Below are 15968 nucleotides of genomic sequence, written 5' to 3'. Positions count from 1 at the left end.
GGATAATTCGATCGTGTGTGGGCTCCAGCTGACTTTTTTTTCCCAAAAGTTTGACGGACCTAGAAATGAAACGCGTTTCAAAATCTTTCCGACGGACTCGAGTCCGGTCGAAAAGTCCGCTCATCTGTATGCTAGTCCGACGAACAAAAACCAACGCTAGGGAAACTATTGGCTACTGGCTAACAACTTCCTTGTTTTAGTCTGGTCGTACGTCATCACGTACGAATCCGTCAGACTTTGGTTGATCGTGTGTAGGCAAGTTCGTTCATTCGGAAATTCTGTCGGAAACTCAGTCGAAAAGTCCACCAGACCTAGTACGTCGAAAAGTCCGCCCGTGTGTACGCGGCATTAGAGTCTGCAAAAGATTTGAGACTGGGGCGGAGGTTCACCTTCCAGCAGGACAACAACCCTAAACAAACAGCCAGAGCTACAATGTAATGGTTTAGATCAAAGCATATTCATGTGTTAGAATGGCCCAGTCAAAGTCTAGACCTAAATCCAATAGAGAATCTGTGGCAAGACTTGAAAATTGCTGTTCACAGACGCTCTCCATCTAATCTGACAGAGCTTAAACTATTTTGTAAAGAAGAATTGGCAAAAATGTTACTCTTTAGAAGTGCAAAGCTGGTAAAGACATACCCAAAAAGACTTGCAGCTGTAATTGCAGAGAAAGGTGGTTCTACAAAGTATTGACTGAGGGGGGCTGAAAACAAATGCATGCCACACTTTTCACATATTTGTAAAAAAATTTGAAAACCATTTATCATTTTCCTTCCACTTCACAATTATGTGGCACTTTGTGTTGACCTATCACATAAAATCCCAATAAAATAAATGTACATTTTCGGTTACAACATAACAAAATGTGGAAAATATCAAGGGCTTTGAATACTTTTTCAAGGCACTGTGAAGTTCCATACAACTTGTTTCTTTCTTGAATGATGAGGAATACTTACTGACTTCACCAGCACCTTCTGGAAGCATCAGAAATCAAAGTTAAAGTAAATATTTGTTGGTAAAAGTATTATTTTACATTTCTTTCTTTTTTTTTCTCCTATTTGTGTTTCCCGGGTGGGAACTGACAGTAAAGCAGACCTCTTATTTTCATGGACGGTAGACTTAGCTACGTTTATTTGTAAAGTGATTTTTAAGTAAAGCCAGTGTTTTCAGGACCTTCAGTGCTGTGACCACCACTCCTCATACATTAGGGAAGAATAAAGGTTTACAACAATTGCTGGAAACATGACTGAACTAAACTACAGAATGAAAATACCTCTGTATATGCAACTACCGAGTCCAACAAGAAAAAAAAAAAAAAAAAAAAGAGAGAGAGTAAGCTTAACATACAGTGTAAGGAATTGATAGCTGTGTTAAACTGATGAAAGATAAGAGTTTTTCAAGGGCGAAAGATTTATTTAACAATTCAACAGTCCTTTTGAAAACACAATAAAAATGGTTTCCCATTTCTACAGACATAACAAGAAATCACTGATGTAAGTGCAAAGAAATGCACCTTTTAAAAAACAAAAATATACAATTATTTTAGCAATTTCCCCTAAGGCTTTTGTGTTGTGTGAGCCCGTCAGTGAGGTCCTCACAAGGCATCCAGCTAACTGTATTCATCTTGCAGATCGTTACTGACTAGAAGAGATATTTAAAATAATAGTAAGGCTGCCCATACAGCAGATCTCTTGTCCAGCATCATAAGAGATCCAATATTCAGCCATTCTTTAACCACTTCAGCCCCGGAAGATTTGGCTGCTCAATGACCAGGCCATTTTTTGCGATACGGCACTGTGTTGCTCTAACTGACAATTGTGCGGTCGTGCGGCACTGTACCAAAACAAAATTGACATCCTTTTTTCCCACAAATAGAGCTTTCTTTTGGTGGTATTTGATCATCTCTGCGGTTTTTATTTTTTGCGCTATAAACAAAAAAAGAGCAACAATTTTGAAAAAAAACAATATTTTGTAATTTTTGCTATAATAAATATCCTCAATTTTTTTTTTTTTTTAAAAAGCAAAATTTTTCCTCAGTTTTCCTCAGTATTCTTCTACATATTAATAAAAAAAAATCGCAATAAGCATATATTGATTGGTTTGCACAAAAGTTATTTATGCGTCTACAAAATAGGGAAGAGATTTAGGGCATTTTTATTCTTTTTTTTTTATTTACTAGTAATGGCGGCGATCTGCGATTTTTATCGGGACTGCAACATTATGGCGGACACATCGGACACTTTTGACACATTTTTGGGACGACTGACAATTATACAGCGATCAGTGCCATAAAAATGCACTGATTACTGTGTAAATGTCATTGGCAGGGAAGGGGTTAACACTAGGGGGCGATCAAGGGGTTAACTGTGTTCCCTAGTGTGTGTTCTAACTGTGGGGGGAGGGGACTGACAATAGGAGATGACAGATCGTGGTTCCTAGCTAGTAGGAACTCACGATCTGCCTCTCCTCACAGAACAGGGATTTGTGTGTTTACACACACACGTCCCTGTTATGCCTCTCATGCCTGCGATCGCGCGTGGCCGGCGGTCATCGTGCCTGCCGGCCATGAGCATAAGCACCCAGCAGTGCAGCGGGCGCGCATGCCTGCTATCCTGTTTAAAGGAGCCGACGTACAGCTACAACGGCTCGTGGAATCGTACCGACCTGCCGCAGTATAATGACAGCGGCTGGTTGACAAGTGGGTAAAGTATCACTGAATACCAAGGACATAATGCTTCCAAGTTACACTATTTTTTTTGTCACATAGGGCTTTACTTACAGAGCACTATATACAGTATCTCACAAAAGTGAGTACACCCCTCACATTTTTATAAATATTTTATTATATCTTTTCATGTGACAACACTGAAGAAATGACACTTTGCTACAATGTAATGTAGTGAGTGTACAGCTTGTATAACAGTGTAAATACGCTGTCCCCTGAAAATAACTCAACACAGCCATTAATGTCTAAACCGCTTGCAACAAAAGTGAGTACACCCCTAAGTGAAAATGTCCAAATTGGGCCCAATTGGTAATCTTCCCTCCCCATTATCATGTGACTTGTTAGTGTTACAAGGTCTCAGGTGTGAATGGGAAGCAGGTGTGTTAAATTTGGTGTTGTCGCTTTCATTCTCTCATACTGGTCACTGGAAGTTCAACATGGCACCTCATGGCAAAGAACTCTTTGAGGATCTGAAAAAAAGAATTGTTGCTCTACATAAAGATGGCCTAGGCTATAAGAAGATTGCCAAGACCCTGAAACTGAGCTGCAGCACGGTGACCAAGACCATACAGCGGTTTACCAGGACAGGTTCCACTCAGAACAGGCCTCGCCATGGCAGACCAAAGAAGTTGAGTGCACGTGCTCAGCGTCATATCCAGAGCTTGTCCTTGGTAAATAGACGTATGAGTGCTGCCAGCATTGCTGCAGAGGTTGAAGGGGTGGGGGGTCAGCCTGTCAGTGCTCAGACCATACGCCGAACACTGCATCAAATTGGTCTGCATGGCTGTCGTCCCAGAAGGAAGCCTCTTCTAAAGATGATGCACAAGAAAGCCCGCAAACAGTTTGCTGAAGACAAGCAGACTAAGGACATGGATTACTGGAACCATTTCCTGTGGACTGATGAGACCAAGATAAACTTATTATTATTTATCAGATGGTGTCAAGCGTGTGTGGCGGCAACCAGGTGCGGAGTACAAAGACAAGTGTTTCTTGCCTACAGTCAAGCATGGTGGTGGGAGTGTCATATTCTGGGGCTGCATGAGTGCTGCCGGAACTGGGGAGCTACAGTTCATTGAGGGAACCATGAATGCCAACATGTACTGTGACATACTGAAACAGAGCATGATCCCCACCCTTTGGAGACTGGGCCACAGGGCAGTATTCCAACATGATAAACGACCCCAAACACACCTCCAAGACGACCACTGCCTTGTTAAAGAAGCTGAGAGTAAAAGGTGATGGACTGGCCAAGCATGTCTCCAGACCTAAACCCTATTGATCATCTGTGGGGCATCCTCAAACGGAAGGTGGAGGAACACAAGGTCTCTAACATCTAGGGCTGCAAATAATGATTATTTTCATAAATTGATTAGTTGGCCGATTATTGTTTCGATTACTTGATTAATCTGTTATAACCTTAAAAATAAGTGTGGTGTATAATTTAGTTAATATGTAAAGTTTTTAAAAAAGGCAATTTATTCTTAAATATTTCTATGCAGCGGTAAATATAAATAACCAACTATATGGTTAGGGAGCAAAATCTCTAATCCACTTTGAGAATAACAAACAGAAGGGATATACTGATATTTCCAGCGGTTTAGACATTAATGGCTGTAAGTTGAGTTATTTTGAGGGTACAGCAAATTTACACTGTTATACAAGCTGTATACTCACTACTTTACATTGTAGCAAAGTGTCATTTCTTCAGTGTTGTCACATGAAAAGAGAATAAATATTTACAAAAATGTGATGGGGTGTACTCACTTTTGTGAGATACTGTATAAGGCCCCTTTCACATGAGGCGGACTCCACTTCCACGGAGTCCGCCTTGGTCCGCTGGCTCAGCGGGAGATCTCTCCGTTGATCTCCGCTGAGCCGGCGGATGACAGGTCCCTCTCTGCTCACTGAGCGGGGAGGGGCTTGTCAAGCGCTGCTTCTGCCTATGGAGAGATCGGACGAAAACAGACAGCATGTCCGTTTTCATCAGATCTCACCCGATCGCCAGTGACGGATCTGAACGTAGGGCCATCCGTCTGCTTTTAGCGGATCGGACCGGGTCGCTCCATTTCGTCCACTATTCTGATCTAGGTAAGTTTTGTTATTTTCAATGAATAACTGAGTAGTGGAAATAATAAGAATTTTCCACGATAAAAGTGTCCACTGGGTACTTACCACAATACACTACAAACATACCACCTCTACGGCTACATTTTGGACTAAATATCTTTCAGATGCATCAAAACAAATATCAATATCTTATAGTTTCTTAGCTTTCTAAAGGAGAGAGTAGAAAAGCCTGCCCTCTGCCAGCAGCTGCAGAGTGGGACCCTTACTTTTTGTATGGAAGCAGTGGTCTCTCTGCAGAGGTTCAACCAATAACTCAGCAATGCTCATGCTCCTTACTGATTAGAGAAATCTAGCTGTTGTTTAACCACTTGCGGACCGCACGCCCACAATATACTGTGGACATTTACATTGCTGCCTACTTCCAGGTTTAGGACACACGTAATTCTTTTTCAGCATGCATCACAGACACCTTTTTGGTGGTGATTGGTCACGCTTTTCAGTATAATGATATCTCCTATGCAATTTAATACACATTTACTGCTGCCATTTAAATGTTTTATAACGAGGATTCTATTTTGAAACTTACCATTGCCTGTACCTAGAAGAATTGCATAAATATGCTGACGTGCGGTTTTAAAAATCAGAGCTTGTCCAGGTATTTGTGGGTCATTTTCATCTTCCAGGGTATTACTGCAATCACTTTCACCAAGGCATAGTACATTGCAAATCATGACGTTTTCTCCCTTGTAGTGCCCGTCTAACGCAATCTAAATGAACAGAGTAAAAAAAAAAAAAATGTTATACCAGCAAATACCAGATAGTCCTCTAAGTGTAATTTCTGTCTGCTGCCTCCATCCTCTGCTATCAGCATGAGTCACTTCTGACAAGTTTTCCTGACACCAAGTGAAAAAAGGTGATAGGGGAGGGAGCTCCAGCACACCGCCTGTGATTGACAGCATCAGCTCTTTTCCTGTGTGCTGTGTGAATGGGGTGTGTGTCAATCCCTCCAATCAGCTCTCCCCCACTAAGCTCTGCAGAGTGTAACTTTAGATCCCCATTCCCTGCTTTCTGAAATCTCGGACAAGCTGTATAAATTCTGCACTTTAAATGGCTACGGAGGAGAAAGCGATGCAGATAAACAGGTACAACGCAGAAGGATTTGTTTAATCTCTGTGTATTACCTAAGACTTGGCACCAGATTGGTATATATGTAAGGATTTACAACCACTTTAAATGGAACTCTCATTTTCAGATGGTATCAGACCTATTCCCATTCCTCTATCCCCTATATTGGCCACAAATCATTATTAGAAACATTTCGGGCAAAAATAGTGTTATCGGCAGAATGCCGATAAGAGAAAGGTGCCGATAATGGCACCGAAAATGCACTGCGTTTTGCCACAATTTTACTGCAATTTCACTGCAATTTTGGCCCGATTTTACCACAATACTGTGCTAATGGTGTGTTTTTCATAGGTCACGTGACTCAAAAACCGCATCAAAAGGTAACACGGCTGCGTTAATGATGCATTCTTGCTGCGTTTTCAATGCATTTGAACTGGGAGGCATGTTTTTTTGTGCGTTTTTTTTTTTAACTGACCAAAAATGCACCAAGCTGGATTTTTAGGCTCAGTTAGGTGCGATGCAGAACGCTGCAAATCACTGTGGTTTCCCGTATCGCACCTGACTTGCAAGGAAGTTCGCACTGCCTTATGCAAACTGCTGGGACTGTCAGTTTATTGACCCCCCCAAATCAGTTTGCATATCACAGTGCAAACTTTCAATTCGGACAGGAATTTGATCACATGGGTGTGAACACCCATGCAATCCGATTTTGGTGCAGACCAAAAAAAAAGGATCCTGTGCGAGTTTGGTCCGAATGCGATGCGAATTCAGCCATACTATCTGTATGGCTAAAATCACATCACACATACATCTCATGTGATTTGCACTGCAGTGCGGTGCGAATCACATGCGATCTCTCACAGTGCACTTGTGTGAACCGAGCCTCAACACCACAATGGAAGCGCAACAGACCAGTGTGAAGACATACATAGAATTTAAAGGCATTCATCTTTCTTGAGCTTTTCTTGCGCTAAAGGTGCTGATAATTGCCAACACTAAATTCATATTCATTTAAACTGATGATATTAAATAAAAAGTCAAATATAATACAATTATATATAAAAATAGAAATATTTTTTAAAAACTGTCATTTTTGGTTTTCGGCCAAGTGCATCCTGCATTTTCGGTAGCAAAAGTTCCATTTGGTGCACCTCTAAAGCCGCGTACACACGAGCGGAATGTCTGACAGAAAAAGTCAGACGGAAGCTTTTCATCGTCTATTCCGATCGTGTGTATGCCTCATCTGACTTTTTTTTTTTTCGAAAATTCTGACGGACCCAGAAGTGGAACACGTTCTAAATATTTCCGACGGAACCAATTCCTATCGGGAAAACCGCTCGTCTGTATGCTGTTCCGACGAACCAAAAACAACGCATGCTCTGAAGCAAGTACCAGACGGAAGCTATTGGCTACTGAACTTCCTTTTTCTAGTCCTGTCGTACGTGCGGTACGTCACCACGTTCTGGACGATCGGACTTTGGTCGGACTTTGGTTTGACCGTGTGTAGGCAAGACCGCTTGAATGGAATTCCGTCGGAGAAACCTTTGGAGTTTATTCCGACGGCAAATCCGGTCGTGTGTACGCGGCATAATACAAACCTTTATTTATGTATGTATTTGTGATAAGGAACATGCAGAGAAGACCTGTTGCTTTTGTTACATATAAAGTCAGTTATACTTTAATACTTTGCATTAGTAAAGAAAATGTAGTTGTTTTTCTCTGCAGAAAGCACAGACAGCACAACTTTATAATCAGCTTATTTTATGAAATGTAAGCTCCCGGGGATGACAGAATTTTTGCCCCAGATTAGCTGCTGACAGATTCTGAAACTTGTCTTCTTTTCAAATGATAGAAGTAAAATGTATGACATATTATAAACACCCAAGGTCATTATGACATATCCATGGAACAAAATGCTTTGCATCCCTTCTAAATGCCCTAAGGCTCGTCTCCTTTTTTCTAATTTTACCTGAATTAAAGTCTAAATCTAAATGCAAGAACAAAAATGTAATATATTGCAGCTTACCATACCTTAGATGCGGTAGTTGCATTATTTTTAATTTTTCAGTACAGTTTCTATAAAGTACAAAAGAATACCTGTTGGTCTGGTGAGAAATCCAGTGTCCTTCTAACACCCTGTGCACTGAATTCAAAACTCAAGCAATGTTATTAGTCTTCCCAACTATCTCTCTGCCGATTTTAGAACACCTCCCCCTATGTTACAGAAATGAGGAGAGGTAGAGGTGTTTGTAATCCAAATCAGCAAAGTTGCCTAGGGTGACCAGTGTATTTTTTTTTGGGGGGGGGGGGGTGGCAAACAACCACCCATCAAACTCCCCGCGAGCGGCATCTATCCTCCGAGCAGCACCCACCCCCTGCTGTTTGCACTTACCCCATCAGCGCCAGCGGCAGGCGGCAGGCAGCAGGCAGCGTGGTGCAGCGGCTCCGTTTCCTTTCCTCTATGGTGGCGTCCAGCTCCTCCTAGGCGTCCAATAGGATCACCTGTCCTTTCAGCCAATTGGGTGGCCGGTGTCAAAACCGACTTCCTGATTGGCCGGAAGGAGGATCAGTGTTACAACAGCAAGTATTCATTTGCTGTTGTAACACACCTGGGTGGGATCAGAGCGCACTCTCTGCGACCCGAGCCCACCCTATATTGAAGCCTATTAGAGCCTCTGGCTCTAATCGGTGCTTCAAAAAAACAGGCCCCCCCCACATTGGAATCCATGCGCCGGTGTACTGAAAGGGGCCGGACGCATGGATGGGGGGGGGGGGGGGGGGGGGGCGGTGATGGACAGGAGGGAGCGGCGCCCATGTGCCCTTAATGGATGGGCCGGCCCTGGTGACAACGCTGCTCTCCATAGATGAAGGCCAGAGAGTAAGTGTTACCACCCTAGGACAGGAAGTGCGTTTCTGCCAGGATTACCATGTGAAAAAAGCCTGTAAAATAAAACTATTGCATCACACCTGTACACTGAAAGTGGGTCTTTCTCTGGAGTGACATAAGGGAATAAAGGTATGAAAATACCTAAAACGTATACATTTTATGCTATGATATGCCATATTTAAAATGACACTAAAATATAATTCTAGTACAAAGCATTGCCAAAGCTATTACAAACAACTTGGAGTTGGGCTTTAGCCCCGGTTCACACTGTCACATTGCATGTGACTTGCACAGGACTCGCAATCAGATTCATGTCAATGGCTCAAATCGTACCGCATCCACATGAAAAAGGTTCAGGCAGCTTTTTTTTTTTTTTTGCACTGGAACCAGGTTGCATGGGTGTTCATACCCATGTGATCTGGTTTAGGCAAACGCACTGTGTTTTGCGAGCTGCTTTTGGAGTGTCGCTAACTTTTTTATTGACACCTGCAGCGGATCACATGAACACAGTGCTATTGCTATGCGTTGCGGGAAATGGGGAATTGCGTTTCCCACATCGCATCAGTGTGAACTGGGGCTTAAAGGAAAACAAACTTGTACATATTTATGGGTCTTGCTTATAAGCCAATTAAAGAGTAACCACACTTTTGTGGAGAAAAAAACAGCCCCCTCTTTGTGATCTATGTACATTGCAGAGATTTAAACAAACTTTGTTGCAGATTCCTACCCATTTCTGCTCTGAAAAAACCCCCAACTATTTGTTGTGTGCAGAATGAATCTGAATGGGAGCGACTTTTTGATATTAATCATCTGATGTACCTGCAGTGTTATAATGAGGAAAGTTGCGGGGTCTGCATCCCTTTAGAATTAAACCTTTGGGAGTATCTCAAGAAAAGGGAATTTTTGTTGCAGAGGATACCTAAAATCTGACTTGTATTTTAGTGCGGACTTCTGGGTAAATCAATAAGCTAATCACACAAGCAGGAAATAACAGTTCTGTATATCAACTGTGTACAGAAGGCCTCCAGGTTGCCATATTGCATTGAATTTTACCAAAACTTACAGCGCTGCAGATTAAAAAGGAAAGGTCATCTTTAACATTCAGTTATAATATGACATGTGCAGTAATTGTATCTTATGATATATATACATTTTATTTATTTTTTGCTATATTTTTTTCGCCGGTTACCCTTTAATTATAACCGGCTGTCTTGCATTATTCTCAGCCATTTTCCTCAGTCTGCCCACCTCTGAAGTGGGACATATGAAGATCAGGTCTATGGCGTGATGACTCATAGTGAAGAATGTACAGTATGAGTCAGACCCTACATACCCATATCCCTGCGCATATTTAGGCTTCCATGGGCTAAGGTAAACCTTTGCTCTTATTGGTTACTCACTCCAAATAGAGTCAACTACACAATGGGGTTGGTTTACTGAAACTTGAGAGTGCAAAATTTGTTGCAGTTGTAGATGGTAGCCAATCAGCTTCTAACTTCAGCTTTTTCAATTAAAGTGATACTAAAGACACACTGTTAAATTTTCATTGTCCCTTCTAATTCTTTATGTGGATAGTGACTCTGTCATTATTTTAATTAAAAAAAACAAAACATCTAAGTACCCTTTTCCTAATCGATATACAGTTGTCACATGACACAGATCTTTCCCAGCTTTACTGCAGGGAAACATAAGCAGGAGGAGCTTCTAGTCCTCTGCTGCTCGTGACTGGTCACATGTTCAAAAAAAAAAAAAAAAAACAACCTTTGGGATACAGAGTAAAAATAAATAATTAATATCAATAAACTGTTTTAAGTTGTATATATATATATATATATATATATATATATATATATATATATATATATATATATATATATATATATATATACACACACACACACTTGAAATAAAATCTTTATTATTTTTTGGCAATAACATGATGTGGGCAGATTTCTGCCAGTCACAGGCTGTGTCAATCAATCTGCATGTAATATCCCGTCCCCATTGTGTTTAGCTGGTTAGTGGACATGGAGGAGGAGGAGGGAATGGGCTGTCATATTTCACTGTGTATACGCCCACATGTGTGACTCTATAGTCACATGGGCTGCTCAGATGTGATAGGGAGGAAATGCTCAGCATAGAAACTCACTGAAAACTGAGCATGTGCAGAGTTGCCAACACTGCTCTGTAAAATCCCTAGCTGAATAGGGGATATGAACAGAAGGTGGAGATAGAGAACAGCAGGATCAATCAGGTTTTTTGCAGAATACAGAAAAAGAATCTCTTAGTGACTGTGTGAGTATGAACAGCATGTAATACAGCAATGGTTTTTTATGATGTGGGTTTAGTGACACTAAGTTTTGTCAAAAAAACTTGGAAGCTGATTGGTTTCTATGCAGAGTTGCAACAGATTTTGTGCTCCAGTTTTAATAAATCAACCCCAATACATGCCTAGGAATTTAATTGTAATAATACATCCACATGCTCCATCTTGGGCATGCAAAGTAGCACTTGCTCATTATTGTGAGAAAGCTTGCTGTTTAAAATTTGAACCTCACCTCTGGTGTGAGTTTATTATTATATATCTAGCTCCATCTCTCAGTATACATCAAAAACTATATCAGTCTACTTAACAATAGACTGACTCTAAGGCCCCTTTTACACAATCAGATCCTCCTGTCTGCTTTTCAGGCGGATCCGATTGGGCCACCCATTGACTTCTATGGGGAGGCGGATGTCAGCCCGAATGGCATCCAATCCGACAAGATCCTCTGAAAACAGATATATGGCAATAAGTTCACCATCTGTCCAGCAGGACGGATCGGATGAAAACGGACAGGCAGAGGACAGCGGGGCTCTGACAGGTCTGTCCCTGCACAGTGAGCAGAGATAGACCTATCATCTGCCTGATCAACAGATCGATCCCTGATGAGCAAGCGGAGTCCGTCAAAACGGATCCCCCCCGTGTTAAAGGGGTCTAATGTAAAAATCCATATTGTATTAGGTCACGGTCAGTCATCCCAAACATGTATTTTGGACATTTTCAAATATTTTTTTTTTTTTATCTGCAAGCGGGTAATGCAGATATATCTGATCGCTTTACAAATCCTCTAGCCTCTTCTATTGTTAAACTTTAACAAAAAAAATCTATTTGTAAAAGAAGTATTTTATGTTAAGAGACTGAAATAAATTTACACATCCTACACTTGAACATCACATCAAAAGTATAAAATGTAAATAGGATCTTTCACACAATTACAACTCGACAAAACAGTCTCTTTGTCGAATACAAAATGTGTTTCCCTTGGAGATTAGAAAAAAAGTGCAGACATCGCATTAACTAAAGCCAAGTCTGATTTATTCTTCAACATAAACTGTGTAAGATATTCTTTGCAAAGGCACTTCATATTAAACAAGAAAGGTAAAATAACTATAAAAGGTGCAAAGTCAGGCATATTCAGTGAATGAGTGCAAAAAGCAATGATGATGTGCAAACAACAGTCCCCTATAGGCACCAAAGAGATCCCACGATTCATCCGCCTGAAAAAGGATAGACGGCTGCTCACTAACCTCTGCGGGTACCGCTCCTTAATATATTGCTATTTGATGTATGAAATAAGAATGTCTGTGTAGTTTATATGAAATATCTGTAATTGTGAATTCTATTATAAAGCGGTTTTATGTGCTTGTTTAATAACGAATAGTACTATGGGCATTTTTCACCACTACTGTAGCTGCTTAGACATGAAAACATCAACTCTACCTTGCTGCAATGGCTTTATACTAGGCCTAAAAAAAGAAAATATAATTTTTTTTTTTACCACTAAAACCTAAAAATACTTTAGGGAGGATTTACTAACTGGAGAGTGCAAAATCGGGTGCAGCTGTGAATGGTAGCCAATAAGCTTCTAACTTTAGCTTGTTCAATTATGCTTTGACAAAAATAACTGGAAGCTGATTGGTTGGCGGAGTTGCAACAGATTTTGCACTCTCCGGGTTTAGTAAATCAACCCCTTTGTCACCTTGCCTATGGAGCACAAAGCGAGAGTATCCCTGTAAGGGCTTTCCTCCTCGACCCCCATATGAGTCTCAGCGTTATGACAGGCTGTGATTTGTGAATGGCAAAGAGAGGGGCAGAGGTTTGATACTGGAACTGGTGTCTGTCATAGACTCTTTACCAATGTGGTGGGGAGCCGGTGACACAGCTTCCCTAAGCAGCTCAATATAACCAGTGGGCTGCATCTAGCCGGCTGGTCATATAGAACACTACGACACGCTAGCTTTGATCCAGCCACAGTTTCAGGATCCCTAGATCAGTGGTTCTCAACCCTGTCCTCAAATACCCCCAACAGGCCATGTTTGCAGGTTTTCCTTTATCTTGCACAGGTGCTTTAAATCAGAGTCAATGGCTTGGTATTTTGGACAGCTATTTTATCTAAGAGAAATTCCCAAAACATGGGGGTACTTGAGGACTGAGGTTGAGAACCACTGCCCTAGATCATTCTGATAATCTCCCCAATCTCTTCCCAAGATTTTCAACAAATTTCAAGTGTGTTGGGAATTTTGTACTGGGCGCTTCTAACCACAAACCTAGAAGTTGTTCGTCTGTTGATTGAATGGACGATTTTGATCCGAGAGGCAGCAACCTAATGTCCAGTACTGGATTCATACCACTACCGTAAACCAACTGTGGCTCGTAATAGGTATTTCATCTATTATTAATTTTAAAGTGGTTATAAGGGCTGAAAGTTCTTTTTTACCTTCATGTATTGTATGCATAAAGGTAGAAAAACCTTCAGTGTACAGCTCTCCCTTCAGCCCCCCCCCCCCCTATACTCGATCCAGCAATGTGTATGAAAGCAGAAGCTCTCCTGGGTCTCTGCCTCCTCATTGGCCAATGGCTCCCGCTGCTGTCAATAACAGCCAGTGAAGAAGGAATGGGGGCAGGGCCAGGTCATGCTCTGTGTGTCTCAGAGAGCTATTGGGGGGGGGGGGGGGGTCACGAGCAGCAGCCGGGAACCCAAGAAGAGGAGGATGAGGATCAAATGCAAGACTTCTGTCACTGACTGCCCCCCCCCCCCCCCCCGTTTTACTCACCTGAGTCCCGTAATTCCCACGCCAGAAACGCGCTCTTCCCATCTGCCCGTTGTCTCGGCTCTTGACTGGATAGATTGATAGCAGTGCAGCCATTGGCTCCCACTGCTGTCAATCAAATCCAATGACGCAGGCGCCGGGGGGCGGGCCGAGTCCGGCATTCTGCATCTATGGACGCAAATGATGGACTCAGGAGCGCGCGCGCGCAAGGTAAGATTGCTTCTCCTAGGGGGTTATACGATGCGGAAGGGAGCTACCAGCGCCGCCGGGGGACCCCAGAAGTCGAGGATCGGGGCCACTCTGTGCAAAACGAACTGCACAGTGGAGGTAAGTATACCATGTTTGTTATTTAAAAAAAAAAAAGTAGCTTTACAATCACTTTAAAAATAGAATGGAAACCAATTTATTTTTTTGCCTTTGCTTATACCACCAAAATTGTCCAATTCAATGTATGACAGTAAAACGTTTGTTACCCCAACATTTCATATTGCTCATATGTGCCTGCTGTACTGTGTAGTATGAAAAAAGTATCCTGTTCTCTTTATATTGCTACCTTTGTGTGAAATCCCTGGTGTTCCTGCCAGTGTCCGTGCTTTCCTATTAAAAACTGACAACACTAAGCAGGATTGCACAGTGTGGTCAGTTCTCTAGCTGTGCTGGGAACTCAGCCTGCTCTCTTCCAATGATCAGACTTGTCCTGACATGCATCCCCCCCGCACAGCCTTTCACTGGGAAGATCACTGCACCGCTGTTTCTCCTCCTTCAGCTCTTATATAGCTGAGAACAGAGGGAATGTAATCACTTATAAAGAAAGGGTATTCATGATGTTTTTTTTTTTAAATCTATGCACAAATGTTTTGCCTTTTAAAGTGGAACTTCAGTTTTTTTTTCATCTATTAAATCTTCTGCCTTTGTCGTTTTAACTTTGTATAGTAAAACATTTTTTTCTGCCAGTAAATACCTTATACAGCCCACTTCCTGTTTCTTGTCTGGAAAAAAAGCCTAGGCTTTTATCATGTATAGCTCTCTCTCTCTCTCTCTCACTCTTGGGAGAGTTTGCCAGGAAGGGAGGGGGAAGGAGTCATAAGAGGGCAAATGAGAGCTGCAGGGCTGGAGGTGTGTCTGTGTAAATCCAGTTAGTGAACAGGCAGCAGCTTCAGCTGCCGCCAGACTCAGTGGAGGGAGATTTCTGCAGCATATTTGGCAAGTACAGAATCACAATATAAATAAAATAATATGCAAAGTGGTTGGAGGGAAGCTTCAGAATGGCAAAGATGTTTTTATTACAATATATGTGAGCAGACTGCAGTTCCTCTTTAAATTCTATTTTAAACTGCAAGAGTTGTTATACAAGGTGAGGGTTTACAGTCACTAAGTGCAAAATATTAACCTTACTTTTCCTATAGTGCAATTATTGGTTCTGCTGTCCATTTTCTTTTTCTATGTTATTATTTTATGGATGTAGTTATTGTAAAATAAATAATAATAATAATCGTAAAAATCTATCTACTCTCTATGGGTATACTTACATGAATATATTCAGCTAAAGAACCAAAAGGCGTAAGCAGAGCTGCTTTGTTTTGCAATCATTTGATTTTAAATGTAATCCAAATCAATCATCCAGTCCGCGTTTTAGGAGTTATGATGTCAAGTGGATTATTAACATAAAATTTCATTTTCTTTTAAAAAGTGTTTTACAAGAACCATCTACTCGTTACCCCGTGTCTTGTGTCCAATGAAGAAGTCTGTAGTCCACGGTACAGAATAACCAGCTTTGCTCCCATTGAATCCAATAAAGTTTCACAGTCTATAAACATGAAGGGACCTACATGAGTGCACTGCCTCCCGAAATAATGGGAATTCCAGCTCAGTGTGTGCGTGTTATGTGGAATCTGATTCACAAAAGCTTTGTCACACAAGGTTGAATTATTGATTCGCTGCTTTTTTTTTTTTTTTTTGCCTTCATGTGGATTTCATCTACCTTTAACCACCAGTGCCTGTTAATCTTTTAAACTGTCATACCTGTAAAGACATGAAAGACATTTGCAACATGCTTCATCACCTGTCAGA

The 15968-nt window shown here is 41.4% G+C and overlaps 1 protein-coding gene across 2 annotated transcripts in view; it reads right to left on the bottom strand.

The window, feature by feature from the left end:
- Window positions 1–15968, bottom strand: part of FAM120B (family with sequence similarity 120 member B) — a 248490-nt gene that overhangs the window by 214142 nt on the left and 18380 nt on the right. For both annotated transcript variants that reach the window (XM_073628010.1, XM_073628009.1), the window contains exon 3: window positions 5379–5559. In XM_073628010.1, the coding sequence (XP_073484111.1) occupies window positions 5379–5559 (181 nt within the window). The remainder of the gene's footprint in view (window positions 1–5378; window positions 5560–15968) is intronic.

Source organism: Aquarana catesbeiana, linkage group LG04 (genome assembly GCF_042186555.1).
Source record: "Aquarana catesbeiana isolate 2022-GZ linkage group LG04, ASM4218655v1, whole genome shotgun sequence".
Classification (NCBI taxonomy): Eukaryota; Metazoa; Chordata; class Amphibia; order Anura; family Ranidae; genus Aquarana; species Aquarana catesbeiana.
This window is presented reverse-complemented; position numbering and strand designations above follow the sequence as displayed.